Source organism: Sminthopsis crassicaudata, chromosome 2 (assembly GCF_048593235.1).
Source record: "Sminthopsis crassicaudata isolate SCR6 chromosome 2, ASM4859323v1, whole genome shotgun sequence".
Taxonomy (NCBI): domain Eukaryota; kingdom Metazoa; phylum Chordata; class Mammalia; order Dasyuromorphia; family Dasyuridae; genus Sminthopsis; species Sminthopsis crassicaudata.
This window is the reverse complement of record NC_133618.1, coordinates 120,111,351-120,127,824: the sequence shown is the minus strand read 5'-3', so window position 1 is coordinate 120,127,824 and position 16,474 is coordinate 120,111,351. Positions and strand designations below refer to the sequence as shown.

Below are 16,474 nucleotides of genomic sequence, written 5' to 3'. Positions count from 1 at the left end.
TATAGCCAAATCACAATTTATGACTTAGAAATAAAAGCAGTGTTTAAGAAGGATTTTCTAAAATCAACTATTGATAATAGGCATTTTTGGAAGGAATAACCCAGCGAGATATACAAGTATGCAGAACTATCATTTGAATCTCATCTGTAGTGAAATAGCTGAAAAGGAGAAAGCATTTCAACAAAGTATTCTATTGTCCAAAAATCGCTTTATCTGAAGCAAGAACAAAGGAAACCTAGAAATGTGTTTTCAGCCCTAAACTATTCTGGAAAAGCCTATAATAGAGGTAGCAATGTTTTCTTCTGTAATGAAACTACCTGTTTTTTGTTTTTTGTTTTTGTAACATCTTCAAAAACCATTAGAATCTCTTGAGCCTCCAGCACCAGCCCAACCTCTTCACTTATCTGCATAACATTTTCACCACAATCACGGAACTAGCATTGAGATGACCAATTCATCTATTCCAATAAGCATTTATTGAACACTTACTATATGAAAGACATGGTCAGGTTCTGGGAATACAATGAAAAAAGGAATCTCAACAGGTTTATATTTTACTGGGAATGGAGAATGAAGATAGAGATATGAGAGAAATGCAATTCATGAGGCTGACCCAAATAATACAATAATAATAGATCACATATAAGTAAGATTTACCAAACATTGCACACATCTCATTTATTTTTCACAAAAATGTTGTTGATAGTCCCATTGGACAGATGAGAATTATGTAAATGACTTGTTCAGGATGGCAGTGATAGTAAATGCCCAAGCCATATTTAAATTTATATCTTCCTAACTTCAGATCTGCAATAAGAAAGAATTATTAAACTTTATTAAACAGCATTTAAGTTCATGGATGTTTGGAAACTTGGCTTAATATCTATAAATATAGAGTAACTAATAGTGAATTAATTTCTCCATGTCACGGCTTCAATTTCATTTTTACATGTTATCATTTGTTGGTTTGAACGGATAATTAGATATTGCTGCCTCACTTAGAATCCTTGGAATATAACAAGATACAGAAACAATTTTATGGAAATTTTGTATTTCATGGCAGAAACCCACTCATGTCACTGTTTTAACAAAGTCAGTTTTCAGCAAGATGCAGTATCTTAAGCTTACAAATAAATGACAGAGGGATAAACAGGATTTTCATGAATGGATCTGACAACAGCCATTTCCTTATTACGGATATTATTAGTCTAAGCTATTTCCATGATCAAATGTTTACCATATTACCTAGGTTGTGTTCTTCATACCTCAATGATATTCCTGGCCATTCAATACAAATTACATCTATTCTTTTGTCCATCTCAAATTATCTTTGCATATTTATCTATCACCTTTTTCCCTTCCTCAAAGGAAGAAGTATCTTTCCTCTGTTTCAAGGAAAATTCATACTCTTCTGTTTTTGATTCAAATCCCCTCAGACTCATCCAGGGATTTTTACTCCATTTTTTCTTGCCTTTTGTAATATCTTCCTCTCCACAGGCTACCTCTCCTCTGACTTCAAAGAAGCTCAGGTTTTCTTCCTTTGTATCAAATTTTTCCAAAAAAAAAAAAAAAAATGATTTAAGACACTGAATTTGGTGGTATAGAGAGATTCATGGGTCTTTCCTGATACTTAGTATCAAATGCTCTGTAGATAGTCACTTTTATAGTAAGTCACTGGTCACAGAAGAAAATGAAAAACAACCCTCATACCAAGATTAAAGGAATAAATACATTAAGTTCCTAATAAGCCCTAGGCACTGTGCTAAGTGCTAGGGATATAAAATGAAACAAAAGACAATTTCTGTCCTCAAGGAATTTTTAATCTAATGGAATAGACAACAAATATATACAAAGTCATCTATATACAGAATAAATAGGAAAAAAATTTAGAGAGGGAAAGCATTAGAATTAAGAGGGATTTTGGGGTAGATTTCCATTAGAAGATGGGATTTTAGTTGACACAGGGAAATCAGCAGGCAAAGTCAAGGAATGAAAGCATTCCAAGAGCAAGGTATAGAAAGAGAAAATGACAGGGGGCCAATGTCATTGGATCATCAAACTTAAAAAATTACAGCCATATATAATGAATTATATACTGGTCTACAATTAGTTGGTCCTGGTTTCAAATGTGCGGTAAAGTACTTACTGATTAATCCCACCATAGCCACCTATGCAATGCTACAAGGTTAAATTTAACTCTTTCCTATTTGATCCCTACATCTGAGCTAGAAATCAACTTAAACCACTCTTCTATATCCCAGGATTCTCTCTAGACTGGCTGCAAATGAATTTGAGCCAAGATAGAGAGTAATTTAAGGCAGCTAGACACACAAATAAGTCAATATAAGGTAATAACCATCAACTGGAAGGAATAAAGAAAGCTTCAAAGAGATGGCCCCTGAATGTCTTAGAGACCTTGAAACACTCAGGAATGTAGAGTTGAGACTTTTTCCAGGGATATGTCTGTTGGAATGGATGCAATGAGGTGAGAAGTTTTGAAATGTTCCAACTATCAGTCCAGTTAGGCTGGAACCAAAGTGTATGTGAAGGAGTGTAACATGAAGCAATCTGGAATAGTATAGTAGCCTGGAGTGAGACTGTGTAGGATCTTAAGCATCAAACTAAGAATTGTTTTATATGTAACTGGAAACCACTGAAAGTTTTGAGCAAGAGAATACCCGAGATCTGTGCCTTAAAAAGATACTTCCAGGCTGCATTCAGGCTGCAGTCATGAGGGACTAGGATTGTGGTTATCAGATTAGGGGAAAGCATATGGAATCAACAGGACTAAGTGACTAATTGGATATAGAGTATGGGAGAAGAATCAAGGATAACTGCAAAATTTCAAACCTGAATTGGTGGTGATCTCAACAAAAATAGGCCAATTATGAGTGTCCATTACTTTAATGATGTCTCTATTGTGTTCTTTGCCTCTATTAAGGAATCTTTTACCATCCTAAGTTATTTATGAGATAACTTCTTGAAGGCAAGACTTTAAAATGGCATTTTTGCCATGTGCAGCATTATGTATTCTCTACACCTTTCACTAAATCTAAATATTACTTTGAAGATGTCTATTTTGCAGAAAAGTCTTTGCAGCTTACTTTAAAAAATATTTTCAGCAATGATACATTAATACATGAAAATACTCAAACAATTTTACAAAACTGAAAAAGAAGGCATTTGGCTCTTTAAAATAACTTGTAAACTGATTTCTGAATGCTTTCAAAATTGTGTCACTTCCAATATAGTCTTTTTTTGTATTTGCTCAAGTGCATCAGCTCTTCCAAACTTTATCTTCTACTTTCATTTCCTTTCATACCAATTTGATGCCTGGGGTGTTGAATCCAAATGTAATGGTTTTCCAATATCAATAAGAAGATTGGATCACTAGACAAACCATTGGCAATTTTTTCATATTGCGCCTATTCTGTTCTTTCCAGTTTTCATCTATAAATGCTAAAGATAATATTAGTTGTGCCTCAATGAGAATCTTTTTCCAGTATTGTTTTCTCTTCCACTGCTTTTTGATGTTTTGAAAGTGAAAATGAAAACTGGCAATGTTCTTAGTTGTCATATCTTTTCATTTATAAAGGAAAACAAGAGTTTTCTGGCTAAGACTCTTTTAGCTTCCCTTTTAAGGTTAGTTTGTAACACATGAACCCAAATCATATATGGTAATAGTACTTATTTGTACCTGTTTTCCATTTTTCAGCTTCACCAGCTTAGATAAGGTTAGAACTACCCTAGAACTTTATTTCTCTGTCCCTGTTACTAAGCCTGATCTAGTTTCTTCATTTTGCTATTAAATTTCTGGAAGGAATGGTTTACCTTCATTATCTACACTTTTCCATAACTCACTGTAATGATTCAGAATCTGTCTTTACAACTTCATTGAAATAGTTTCCTTAAGTAACTAATGAAACAAAAATCAAATAAACCTGTACCTGATCTAAAACTATATTATAAAGTGGTGGTTATCAAGACCATTTGTTATAAGAAATAGACTAGCTGATCAGTGGAATAGGTTAGGTTCAAAGGACAAAATAGTCAATAACTATAGCAATCTAGTTTTTCCATATTCTTTTTTTTCCTCTGAGACATTTGGGGTTCAGTGACTTGCTCAGGGCCCCAAAACTAGGAAGTGTTAAGAAGTATCTGAGGCTACATTTGAACTCAGGTCTTCCTGACTTCAGGGCTGGTGCTCTATCCACTGCACCACCTAGCTGCCACTATTTCCATATTCATAATGTAAAAAAAACCTTTGCGAGTTAAAATTATTCCCGGAGTCTATGACTTCACATAAAGGTATCAAGCTTTTCCATATTTAAAGTAAGAAATGCCAAAAATTATAGTAACATGATATAAGTAATAAAATAGCATCTCCTGAATAGTTTACACTTATGCTCATCATTATCAGGATCCATCTGACTGATTTTTTTCAAGTTCCTAAGAATGAAAAGTTGTCTAAAAAATTGTAACAGCCACTCAAAAGACTATTTTTTAAGCGTACAACCATTATGTAAAGGGTATTATTTTTAAAAATCTGGTTCAGTTTAAAAGAATTATCTATTATAACCAAGAAAGATTTCAACTTCCTTACTAATGATAGAATTTTCTGAATGTACTTGTATATATTTTTTTCTCTTTAAAGACAAAACTGCTGGTCAATGAAAATGAAAAATCAGTATGTATTTTTCTCTTTTTATTGCCAAAGAAAAAGTATATAAGAAAGAAAAAGTTGCTCCTTAAATGAATTTTCTCTTAAACATTTAGGAACAAAATTTTAAAATCAAGACAAATTAAATTTATTCTTAAAATACAAAAGCATTATTACTCAGTAGCTATTTCATGTTTTGAAAGCTTAAATTTTTATATCTTTAAAAGGACGAGATTAAAACTTAAAATTATAAAAGGGAGGAAAAACAATTACTGCCCAGATATCTCAACCCTGGATATCTTTTATTTTAAGAGAAAATCAACTTAATAAGTAATATGGTATAACCCTAGAAAAGGAGTTATTTGCTTTTTTTCATAAATCTTTTTGCTTCTTTCAAAAGCTCCTCAACATCTTCACCTTCTTGGTCTTCACTTGCTGGCTCCCAGTCAGAATCCTCATCTGTTGGTTCATACTCTTCTTCTTCATCATCTAAAAAGCTGTCATTCAAATCATAGTCATTTGGTTGGCCATCATTGTCACTGTCTTCATCCAAAACACTTACACCTACACAAACAGAAGATTTGAATATTTAACAATATGATTACTTCTAAATCTTTACTATGTCTTTGTTTACTGAAAGCTAATTTCAGAAATTCTGATTACACAAAAGAAGACCCAAAAATGAGATGAGCAGCCATCACAAAATTCTAAGAATAATTAAAAACAATTTGAATATTATTTATTCACATGAAATGACAATAATAATGGAAAAAAGCAATGGTTTTATAAGCAGGAAGCCTGAGTTTGAATACTGACTCTGATTTTGTGACTTGGTTATTAAGTCAATTAATCTCCAAATCTGTTTTTTATCTGCCATATCAAGAAAAGACTCGCATCACTTACCTCACAGAATTACTGTAAGAAAGCACTTTGTAAACCTGAAAGTCCTGTACAAGTAGAAATTATCATCATAAGGTTTTCAACTACTGCCACTGATTCTGATTTCATTAAGATATAGACTGGCTTGAATAAAATTAAGTTCCTATGGATATCATAATCAGTAATAATATAATGTGCTAATAAGAGTATCAAGCCATCTACTATGCATATAAAAGGTTTTGAAAAGTAAAGTTATTATTATCCTGTCAAAAGGAAATATACTTAAAAAAAAAAAAGGTAAAGCTTGCCAAGGGTAAGACTTCTATCATTATATTTATACAAAGAGTTTTCCAAATACCATGCTCCCAGCACACCAACCTTACCCCAATATGTAGTTTCTCCACAGTAAGCAAGAGGAAAGCAAGTGGAACTATAATTAGGAGTAAAATGAAATGTCTGGTTAGATGTATCTGGGTCACAAGATAGGACCTTGAATATAAGATAGGCCTCTGAATATATGCTTTTTTTTTTTTTCACCTAAACCTATAATTTCTTTGGTGTAGTGAACTACAATGTGCAAAGTCCCTTCCCAAATGCAAACTGGCAATCATCTGTAACTTGCACTTTCAGATTATTGTTTAGTGTACTGTGAGGAAAACAAAGATTGCCCAGAATTATTACCTACAACAATTAGTATTCCTCAGAGGTAGTACTGAACACAGACCTACCAGATGCCAAGGCCAGCTTTTAATCCACTATACCATTCTGCCTTTCACTCTGTAAACACAATAGTAAAAATTTTCCCAAAATATTTACATACAATTGGGATAGAAAATAAGAGGTGGTGCTCATTGAGCTAAAGCACCTAGAATTTAGGAATTTAAAAAAAAATGAAGATGAATGATAAATGATGAGGGGTTTTTTTTTAAGTAAAAGAAAATAAAGCGCTTTATTCTTAGTCTCTGCAAAGTCAGATCAAATCTACTCATTTTCCAAATCATTCTTGGCATCTAAGCAACCTTCATTCTGCAGAGCCATAGATTCACAGCTGGAAAGGACTCTGAGATCCTCTGATGCAATGACTTCATTTTATAGATGAAGAAATTGAAGTTCAGTGAAGGTAAAGGACTTGCCAACAAGGTCAATGAAGGGCTTAATTTAAAATCTAATGTAGTCTTCACCATGTAAACTGCTTCTCGGAGAGCACCTTAAAGAGAACTCCCATGCAGCTGGCAAACAAAATTAGCTTTCTCCCAATTGTTTTATACAACAAAGGACTGAATTGACAGCAGGTCATTTTCAGATGACATTATGCTAGAAATGACACTGTATATGTTTTAAAGCACTGACCTGAAACTCTCTATGAGCCGAGCAATTATTAGACCTTCTAGTGGCAATTAATGACTTTCAGATTTACATGCACCAACTATCATCTAGTTGGGTGCTTGCTTTTCATAGCTTCCCAGCAGTCTCGATATATTTTGGGGGAAATGTCAGTTCTTTTCTTCAATAAAGCATGCTAAACAACATTCAGAAAAGGTTAATGGATGCCTATCTTGGCAAACAGCTTTGAAAAAGAGGTACTTGTTGATCTTAACTATGATAAGCTTTTTTGTACCTTGGCAACAAGTTCAGGAATCAAGACTCTATTTCTACAATAAATACTGCTAACCTTTTCATTTGAGTTGCTTGCAAAATAATAAAAAACTGTGCTGTGTATATCTAAGGAATAAAATGACTATCTTCATAAGATAAACATAATTTTTTTTTATAAAATATATATGTTGGGAACATTTAACAGCAGAAGAAAAAAATACACTGAGTAGATTATGCTTAAGAGAAATTAGAGATCTGAATGAAAAGAGATAAAATCTGGAATTCTATAACTGTAGTTACTACAGAGACAATTCAGGAGCAGATGAACACCATCCAAGAAAATGTAGATGCTACAGGATTAAAGGAACTGTTATAAAGCAGTCTCACTTCTAAGATGGTTGGTTGTGAGGCAACAGTCCCTAGAAAAGCTTTTCCCTGAGATTTCTGTATACTTTCAAATAAAAAGGTCAGCAAAGAGCAAAATAATATCATTAAAATAATATCAACTGCTTCAGAACTAATGAGCTGCTTTTTCTCAGTAGTTTTCTCTCCCATTTACAATTCCATGGAACCAAATAGTAGAAAGGTTGTGTTTTTTTTTCCCTTGTTTACATAAATTCAAAAAATAATTTAAACTCTTCTCCATGGGTTAAGGTCAGGTAGGTGGCACTGTGGATATAGAACACTGGGTGCAAAGTCAGGAAGATCCAAGTTCAAATCTGCCCACAGATACCTTTAAGCTCTCCCCTTTCACTAAATTAGGCCTTTGGCAACTATTCCAAGAGCCTCTTTCTTAGTTTTCACACTCTGGCTTCTCCTCCTTTCAAAATCTATCACACACTACTGTCAAAGAATCCTAGAACCTCAGAATTGGAAAAAATCTCAAGGACCATCCAGTCTCACCTGAACTGAAATAACAATCTCCATTAGAACATAACCAATGAGGGTCAGTACTCTGCTTGGAAATCTCCAAAGAAACATCATCCATGACTTCTCAAGGCAGCTTTAAGAGCTTTGGTATATTTCTTATTGTGCGGGTTAAACCTGCCATTCTGTTCTTCTAGTCTTTGGTCCTAGCTCTGAATCCTTGGCACAGCCCTTCCAAATGACATTCTTGAAAGCAGCTATGGGAATATCTGTAAATAATCTCTTCTATATGATAAAAATCTTCAATGATTCTGATTCTCTAATGGCATTATCTTCATGCCCTTCCTCATTCTTATCACTTTCTTCTGGATTCTATCTTATCAAGATTGTTCCTAAAATAAGGTGCCCAATCTAAGGCAGAGCATGGCAGGATTATCCCTTCACTGACACTATATGTCTGACACCCTCCTACTTTTCCATCTTATTACAACTTTCCTCCATAGGCTCCATGGACTGGACAAAACTGGTCTCCATGCCATATTCAACAGTCCATCGGCCATCTCAGTGCCTCTGCACTGTCTGGCACATTCTATCTCTTCATCTCTGCCTCTTGGAATCTGGCTCAGTCAAGCACCCTGTGAGGGGCTATTAAGCCACCAGGACCACTTTGGAGGGGTAGTAATTCTGCGGGTTCTGAGTCTACTATCAGGCTCTCATATCTCCATTTTGATAATAAGAACAGCAAGAAATGCTATCAAATATTTGGCTATAATCCAAATAAACTAAATCTTGATCTGACTTTTAAAAAGGAAATATGGTTAATTTGGCTTGCTTATTTTTAATGAAATCATGATAGCTCTTTACAATCAATGTTTCCTTTTCTATATATTTATTAACCATTAAAATTTTAATACTACATTCTAGAATTTTATCACTCTTCTTTTTTAAAATCAGAGCAAGCTTCTGTCCCATTTCTGTAGCACTTTTTTTGTTCTCCACAATCTATCAAACATCACTGGTTCAACCATCACATCTGAAAGTTCTTTACTTAAATTGGTAAACACAGTCTGATAAAACCTGATGATATAAACATATCAAAGATATTGTGAGAATCAAACATCTCTTAAATCCCTCCTAGGAATGGTACTAGGTGCTGGATATACAAAGACAAAATGTCCAAATGTCCTCTACCTTGAGTAACTAGAGACATATACATATATTTTATAAATATATAAAACAGAAACAAGGTGACAGGGTAGGGAAGAAGGAAATAGAAGCAAAAGGGTCAGGAAATACTTCCTGTTGAAAGTAATGCTTTTCAGGCAGAGTGAATATGGGAGAGTAAAGTAATCACTTTCTCCCTGCTCCCAAATATTCCTGTAAACCACCTTTAAACAACACATTAAAACCAAATTATGTAAGGGGGATAACCAATTAAAAAGTCACAGTGAGTCATTTTTTCCAGACTAAAGCACCTAAGACAGATAAGAAGGTTTGTAGGACCTGGGTTGGGAGATGTCCAGGAGCAAAAAGTCCAAAATCAAACAATGTAATCAAAAAGTGAACTATCTCATAAGAAAAATAACTGACAAGGAAAATAGATAAAGGAGAGAATTCAAGAATTATAAGACTACCTAAAAACACTATTTGATGAAAGAACCTAGACATCATGTTTCAGGAAGTTTTAAAGGAAAACTTCCCAGATTATCAGAACCAGGTAACAAAATAAAAACTGAAAGAATATACTAATCAACTCCTGAAAGACACTTAAAAGGAAAAGTCCCAGAAATTTAGCTAAATTTCAGAGTTTCCAGGTCAAGGAACCAGAAAGAAAGAATTCAAACACTCTGAAACTACAGTCTGGATGATTCAAGAGTTAGCAGGTACTCTATAAAAAAGTGAAGGGCTTTTAAAATGATTTTCTAAAAGTCAAAAAAGCTGGGATTATAACCAAGAATCTATGAAAGGAGGAGATTTATACTAACTGCTCTCTATAGTTTCCTTAATTTTCTGAGTTCTATGAATTTGAGTCGAAATTCAATGTCTTCATATACTTTAAAAAGAAATATGGTAGTATGAAATGTTAAGTAGTTGATAGTCAGCAAAGGATAATTAAAGTTGTTAGATATATTTTTAAAATGATAGATTACCATGGGCAAATAAAGATGCCATGATGGTAAGGATATTCTCCTTACATCCATACCCCACCCCCAAAAAATCCCTAAAATAAAATCTGCTTTTAGAAAAACAAACAATACAAATTTTTTAAAAATATTTTTTCCAAGTTCTATTATAGCACAGCATATAGTAACAACAAAAACTACTTCTGTCTTTTTCTGTTTATATATCCTCAAAGTTTTAAGTAATGAAGATATTTTAAGAATTTGGTTCTACATTTCCTTTACAATTTTATTGTTTTCAGAATTGCTGAAGTGTTTATCAAATATATTTTTAAATCAGACCATCATTTTACAAGTTAATTAATTATATGAGCAGATTTTTCAAAACTGTTAATTTTCTATAGGTTTTCTGAATTGGGTTTTAAGATAGTAACTTTTTTTCTTCTAAAAAATTTAACAATGTTTTATTATTCCAATTACATGTAAAGTTAATTTCAATATTTATTTTGTAAGATTTTGAGTTTTACATAATTTGATGTAATCAAAAATAACCATTTCATATTTCATAATGTTCTTTAGTTCTTATTGGGTCATAAATTCCTCCCTTCTCAAAGATCTGACTTTCCTAATTTGCTTATGGTATCACTATGTCTAAATCATGAACCTCAAAGAGCTGACTTTCCTAATTTGCTTATGGTATCACATTTGTGTTTAAATCATGAACCCATTTCAACCTTATTTGGGGATAGAATGTGAAATGTTGAAACTATTTTCCAGGTTTTCCAGTAATTTTTGTCATATAATGAGCTTTTATTTCAGAAGCTGGATTCTATGGGTTTATCAAACAGTAGATAATTATTGTCACTAGCTACTATGTCTTAGGTTTCTAAGTTGTTCCATTGATGCATTACTCTATTTCTTAGCCAGTATCACATGGTTGTGATGACTGCTGCTTTATAATATAGTTTTAGGTCTGGTACTACTAGGTCAATTTCTTTTGTGTGTGTGTGTGTTTTTTTTTTCATTAGTTCCCTTACTATTCTTGACCTTTTGTTCTTCCAGATGAATTTTGCTATTATTTTTTCTACCTCTATAAAATAATTTTTTGACAGTTTGGTTGGTATAGCACTGAATAAGTAGATTAATTTATGTAGAATTGCCATTTTTATTATATTAACTCAGCCTAATCATGAGCAACTGATATTTTTTAATTGTTCAGATCTGATTTTATTTCTATGAAAAATGTTTTATAATTGTGTTCAAAAAGTTTCTGGAGATACACTCCCAACTACTTTATTTATTAACTACAGTTATTCTAAATGGGATTTCACTTTCTATCTCTTGCTGTTAGTTTTTGTTGGTAATATAGAAATGTCTTATATCCTAAAACTTTGCTAAAGCTGTTAATTGTTTCAAGTACTTTTTAAGTTGATTCTCTAAATATACCATTGTATCATCTGCAAAGAGATGATACCTTTTGTTTCCTCATTGCCTACTCCTTCAATTCTTTAAATTTCTTTTTCTTCTGTTATTGCTAAAGGAGAGAAACTAATTCAGTAAAGAACTGATAGTTAATATTTTCTTCTTTTTAAAATAAGAAGCTTCATTATTTTTTTTTTTGTAAAAGCTTCCATATTATGTAATAGAAGCAGGTTTTTGTTTCCTTTTAAAAAGAAAAATAAAAATATATTGCATCTGATTAGAAATGCATTATATAGCAGCAGGTCATGAGTGGTGTTTTCAATTTCATTGACAAGAATAGAATTTCTTTTAAAAATACACAGTTTTACTTATTTCTTTTCATGTCCTAATATTTCAAATTTAATTTTCAAATGAAATAGAAACTTCCATTTTAATACTTTTCATCATTGATATACACATAGATTGTATGGAAAAAATGCCTCCCTTTATCCATCTTTGCCTACTCAAATTCTACCCTGATCAAAAACCACTCTTTCATAAAATCTTTTTTTAATTGTTTTTTATTTCCCCCCTCAAATCAGAAGGTATTTTGATCTGGAACTCTCTAAGCAATTTATCATGAATTATTCTGAGTTTTAATTATTTAATACTGCTTGCTGACACTGCCCTCCCCCATTCCATTCCCAAAAAGAGAAGGGAAAAAAACCCAAAACCCATCTAAACAAAAAACTTCCATTTAAGATTAATAATCTTCAAGTGATACTGCATGTTATAAATCACATAAAACCATACTCTATGAAGAATAAAAATTATGGGTGATTAAAAGGAAAACAGAGAGATGCCCAGTGGACCAAAACAGACTGAAGTTTATTACTAACAATGATGTATTGACAAGAAGTGGAGGAAGAGGCATTTTTTGAGGAAACAATCAAAAATGACAAACAAGTCATGAGAAACAGGAAAAAAATAGAGAGACAAACTGAAGGTTGCACTAATAATCCAAAAAAATATTAAAAAGGAATTCTTCCAGTTGAATTTTTTTATATCTAGTATATAACAGGATTTCATCAGAATTTCATCTTGTGGATTTTTTCTTCAGTCTTTCCCATATAGAATAGCTAGCATCTTTTAAAACTTCACTTTAAATCAAATTACTTACCTTTCTTAGTAGCTTTGTGTCTAGATCTTTTGGTTTTCATCTCTGTAGAAACACATGCAGGTGTTATTATAGTAGGAGAGAGATACTTAAGTAGAAATGAATAAAAAACTTTATTACAAATATTATTATTATAAATTACAGATAATGAACACCAATTGGAGAATGACACTTTAAATAAGGGATCAAAACATAAAGATGCACACAGTATGGGATTTTCTTTAAACTCATTCTTGCCAAGGTAAAATTAAGTATATATAAACTCACATACGTCTCTCTCAAGAGAGACAACATGACCTAATAGATAAAATGCTAAACCCATCATCAAGATGACTTAAATCAAAATCCCGCAGGCATGTCCCTTCATTTCTAGGAACATTAGGTAACTTTCCAAGCCCTAGCTACTAAATGCCAACATTTAGGAAATCACAGATCTTTGATTTCTCTTATACAGATTCTTCTAGTACTTAAGGATTCTTTTTTAAAATAACTTGATATACACTTTAAGCCAAACCAAATGAACAGATATTCAATACATATTTATCTTAAAATAAATTATTGATATCATTTGTTTTCTTATCACTCAAATTTTCCATCATATCTCTGCCTTTTTCCTCCCAAAAGGAGACACCCTTAAAACAAAGAATTTAAAGGAAAAAAAATAGAGGGAAAAAAGGAAAGAAAAAAAAAATCAATGAAACTGATTAATATATCAATAAAACCTGACATTATACTTAAGGTTTTCTACCATATTACCTTCCCCTCTGAAGAGGAGTGATGGCAGATATCTTCTCATATTGTAGATTATTTATTCCTCTGTGTAGTTTTGCATTCACCTTTTGTTCCCCTGTATTTATGCAAAACGTTTTCTTTCATATAAAATGTTGCTTTTTACAATCAATCAAAAAAACAATTATCAAGTGCTTACTTTATGCCAGATACTGTGCAAGGTGCTGGAGATACAAACAAAAAAATTAACAGTTCCTGCCCACAAATAGCTCATAATCTACCAGAGGAGGTAACAAAAAAACACAAAACCTAGGGATAAGAAACCCTAGCAACTACAAAGAACTCCTAGAATGTCTTGTGTTTATTTTGTCTATTGTAGTGAGGCCCATGAAAAGCCTCTGGAGAGAAGTTAAAGAGATATGGTGAGCCAGTGTGCTAATACCACATTTGATTACAATTGCTATTTAGGTCTATCTTTTCATCATATATCATTAATTGCTAATGTTGTTATATCCTTTGAAAATCTTGGTAGAGGTATAATTAACACCATTAAAGTCTCTGTTCATTCCTTGCTGCATTTCCAATCTGAGGTTTTTTAGGGCTAATCCTTTTGTAATACAAATATGTTGTCTTTTCTGACAAAATATGATTCTTCAGCACAAGTCTAAATATACTAACACACTGTGTCACAGTGTAGGTACTTAATACATGTTTGTTGAACTGATATTTTATATCTAAGGAGACACAAGAACTGAGCTTTCAAGAAGAAAGCTGGAAGCTTTAAGGGTCTGGGGTAAGAAGGCATTCCTGATATGGGAGAGAGTTTGTACAAAGATAAGGGCGCAAGTGTCAAGTTTAAGTTAGAGGAAGCAAGCCAGTTTAGCTGGTCCTCAGATAGTGTGAAGGGGAATAAGGAATAATAAATCCGGAAAGGACTTAGGATCCAGGTTGTGAAGTACTTTAAATTTCAAATGAAGTAATCTTATCTTTGGTCTTAGAGATAAAAGGGTATCAGTGGAGCTTATTGGGCATGGAAGGAACTGTAGCTTAGGAATATCACTTTTGCAGGTGTGTGGAGAATAGATTGGAGACAAGACAGACATGAGAAAAGGAAATTAATCAGAAGATACTACAGTAATCTGAATGAGAAGTATGAAGGACCTGAATCACAATGCTGCTACATGTATAAAGTGTATAGATGACAGATGTTGAGACAAAACATACAGGACTCATCAACTGATTAGCTATTAGGATATAGGAAAGTAAATGGTAGACTATGACTGATACTACAACCTTAGGTAACTGAAGGATGGTGGAGCCTTACACAGAAAGAAAGCTGAAGCAAAGGGACTGAGAGGTCTCTTTTCTCATCCGGAGAGTAGTGAAGTGAAACTGAGATTAAGGAGAAAGACTTGCAATGGATCTCTAAACTATAGAAACTATAGAAATTATAACTGTTGTTAATTCTCTCTCCATCCACAAATTATTTTTTATTTACCAATCTGTGTAAATGTTGTTTCTTTTCCTCCTTCCCCCCAACTCACCCACTTGAAATAAAAAACAAACAAACAAGATTTACCTGATGGTATAATACTGTGTTTATATTCTATTTTGTGTTGAGGATTCTTCCTGTAAAGAAAAAAAGAAGATAAAATAAAGTTTACCAATTAATAATTGCTTAAAAGCTGGTTTATGACATAGAAACAAAAGACATCAGAATTGGCAGGAACCTCAGAATCTATGCAGTCCAATTCAGACTTAAATGAGAATCCTCTCTATAATAGGGCACAAAGTGGTTGTCCAACTATTGATGAATAAAGTCTATAAAGAGAAACCTTCCACCTTCCAAGGTGTTCCACAGTATCTTGAGACAGCTCCATCTGTTGTGAGCTTCACAAATAAAAGGAGGAATGGAAGCAGTATCAGATTTTATATTCTTGGGCTCAATGAACACTGTAGATGGGGACTATAGTCATGAAATTAAAAGACATGTGTTCCTTGGAAGAAAAACTATGGCGAGTGTGAACATATTAAAAATCAGAGACATCACCTTGCTAATAAATGGTTGTGAGAGTTGGACTATAAAGAAAACTGAGTGCCACAGAAATCAACACCTTCAAATCATGATGCAAGGAGATCAAATCAGTTAATACCTAAAGAAATAAATTCAGGCTAGAAACCAGATGAGATGGATAGCGAGTGTCATGGAAACAATGAACATGAACCTGGACAGACTTTGAAAGATAATGGAAAAGGATCTGAAGAGCTATGGTGTACACGATCACAAGTAGGATATTGATGTAAACTGTTTCCCCTTGATCTCTGGGGGTATGGACCTGGGTAAAAGAAACCCTAAAAATCTTAAACCCCTCCAGACCTCTGGGAGAAGCCCCACCCTCCTGTTCCATCTAAAATTCAACTGGAGATCTTGGCTTGGGGCATAATCACTACACTTTATTGAGTTGAAAAACCCTCAAATTCATCTAGAGATCAATCCCTAGCTCCAGGCCACCAAAAAAACCAATAAAATCAAAGGCAGACACCCCAAACTTTCGCAAAAAATCCAAACAGGATTTTGCTTGCTGAGAAACTTTTCTCAAGTGTAATAAACCCATTTTTTGTCATAAACCTTGTCTCATTCATTCGGGATTGCAAATTCTTTTGCAAAGCCTATGGCACCAACCTGGGGCTCTCTCAACCCTCATTTCTCACACCTCAACAATATAACAAATTATTTGCTAAAAATCTAGGTAAATAAAAAAAAAAAAAATATATATATATATATATACATATCCCTTCAATGTAATAAGGCTAGTCAAGCTATCAAAATAAGACTAGTAAAGGATCAAAAAAAGATGTTAGATTGGCATGACTTGCTCTTGATGAAACTATGTTGGTTTTCTGATCATTTTCACTTCTAGATGTTCAATAACACCTTTAATAATACTTTTTAGTGTTTTGCCAGGAATCAAAGTGAATATTATTAGCCTAGAGTTTTTAGCCCTATTTTCTTTCCTTTACTAAAAATCAGAATATTTTGCTGTG

General features: G+C 33.0%; 1 protein-coding gene across 3 annotated transcripts in view; it reads right to left on the bottom strand.

Annotated features, from left to right (window-relative positions):
- Positions 1 to 4,686: 4,686 nt before the first annotated feature.
- APLF (aprataxin and PNKP like factor) overlaps positions 4,687 to 16,474 on the bottom strand; it is a 57,207-nt gene continuing 45,419 nt past the window's right edge. For 2 of the 3 annotated variants that reach the window (XM_074287108.1, XM_074287110.1), the window contains exons 9-11: positions 15,009 to 15,058; positions 12,704 to 12,745; positions 4,687 to 5,224 (exon numbers count right to left, since the gene is read on the bottom strand). In XM_074287108.1, coding sequence (XP_074143209.1) covers positions 5,019 to 5,224; positions 12,704 to 12,745; positions 15,009 to 15,058 — 298 coding nt within the window. In that variant the 3' untranslated portion in view covers positions 4,687 to 5,018. Of the gene's footprint in view, positions 5,225 to 12,703; positions 12,746 to 13,456; positions 13,548 to 15,008; positions 15,059 to 16,474 lie in introns of all 3 variants that reach the window. The other variant, XM_074287111.1, reaches the window with a different exon arrangement.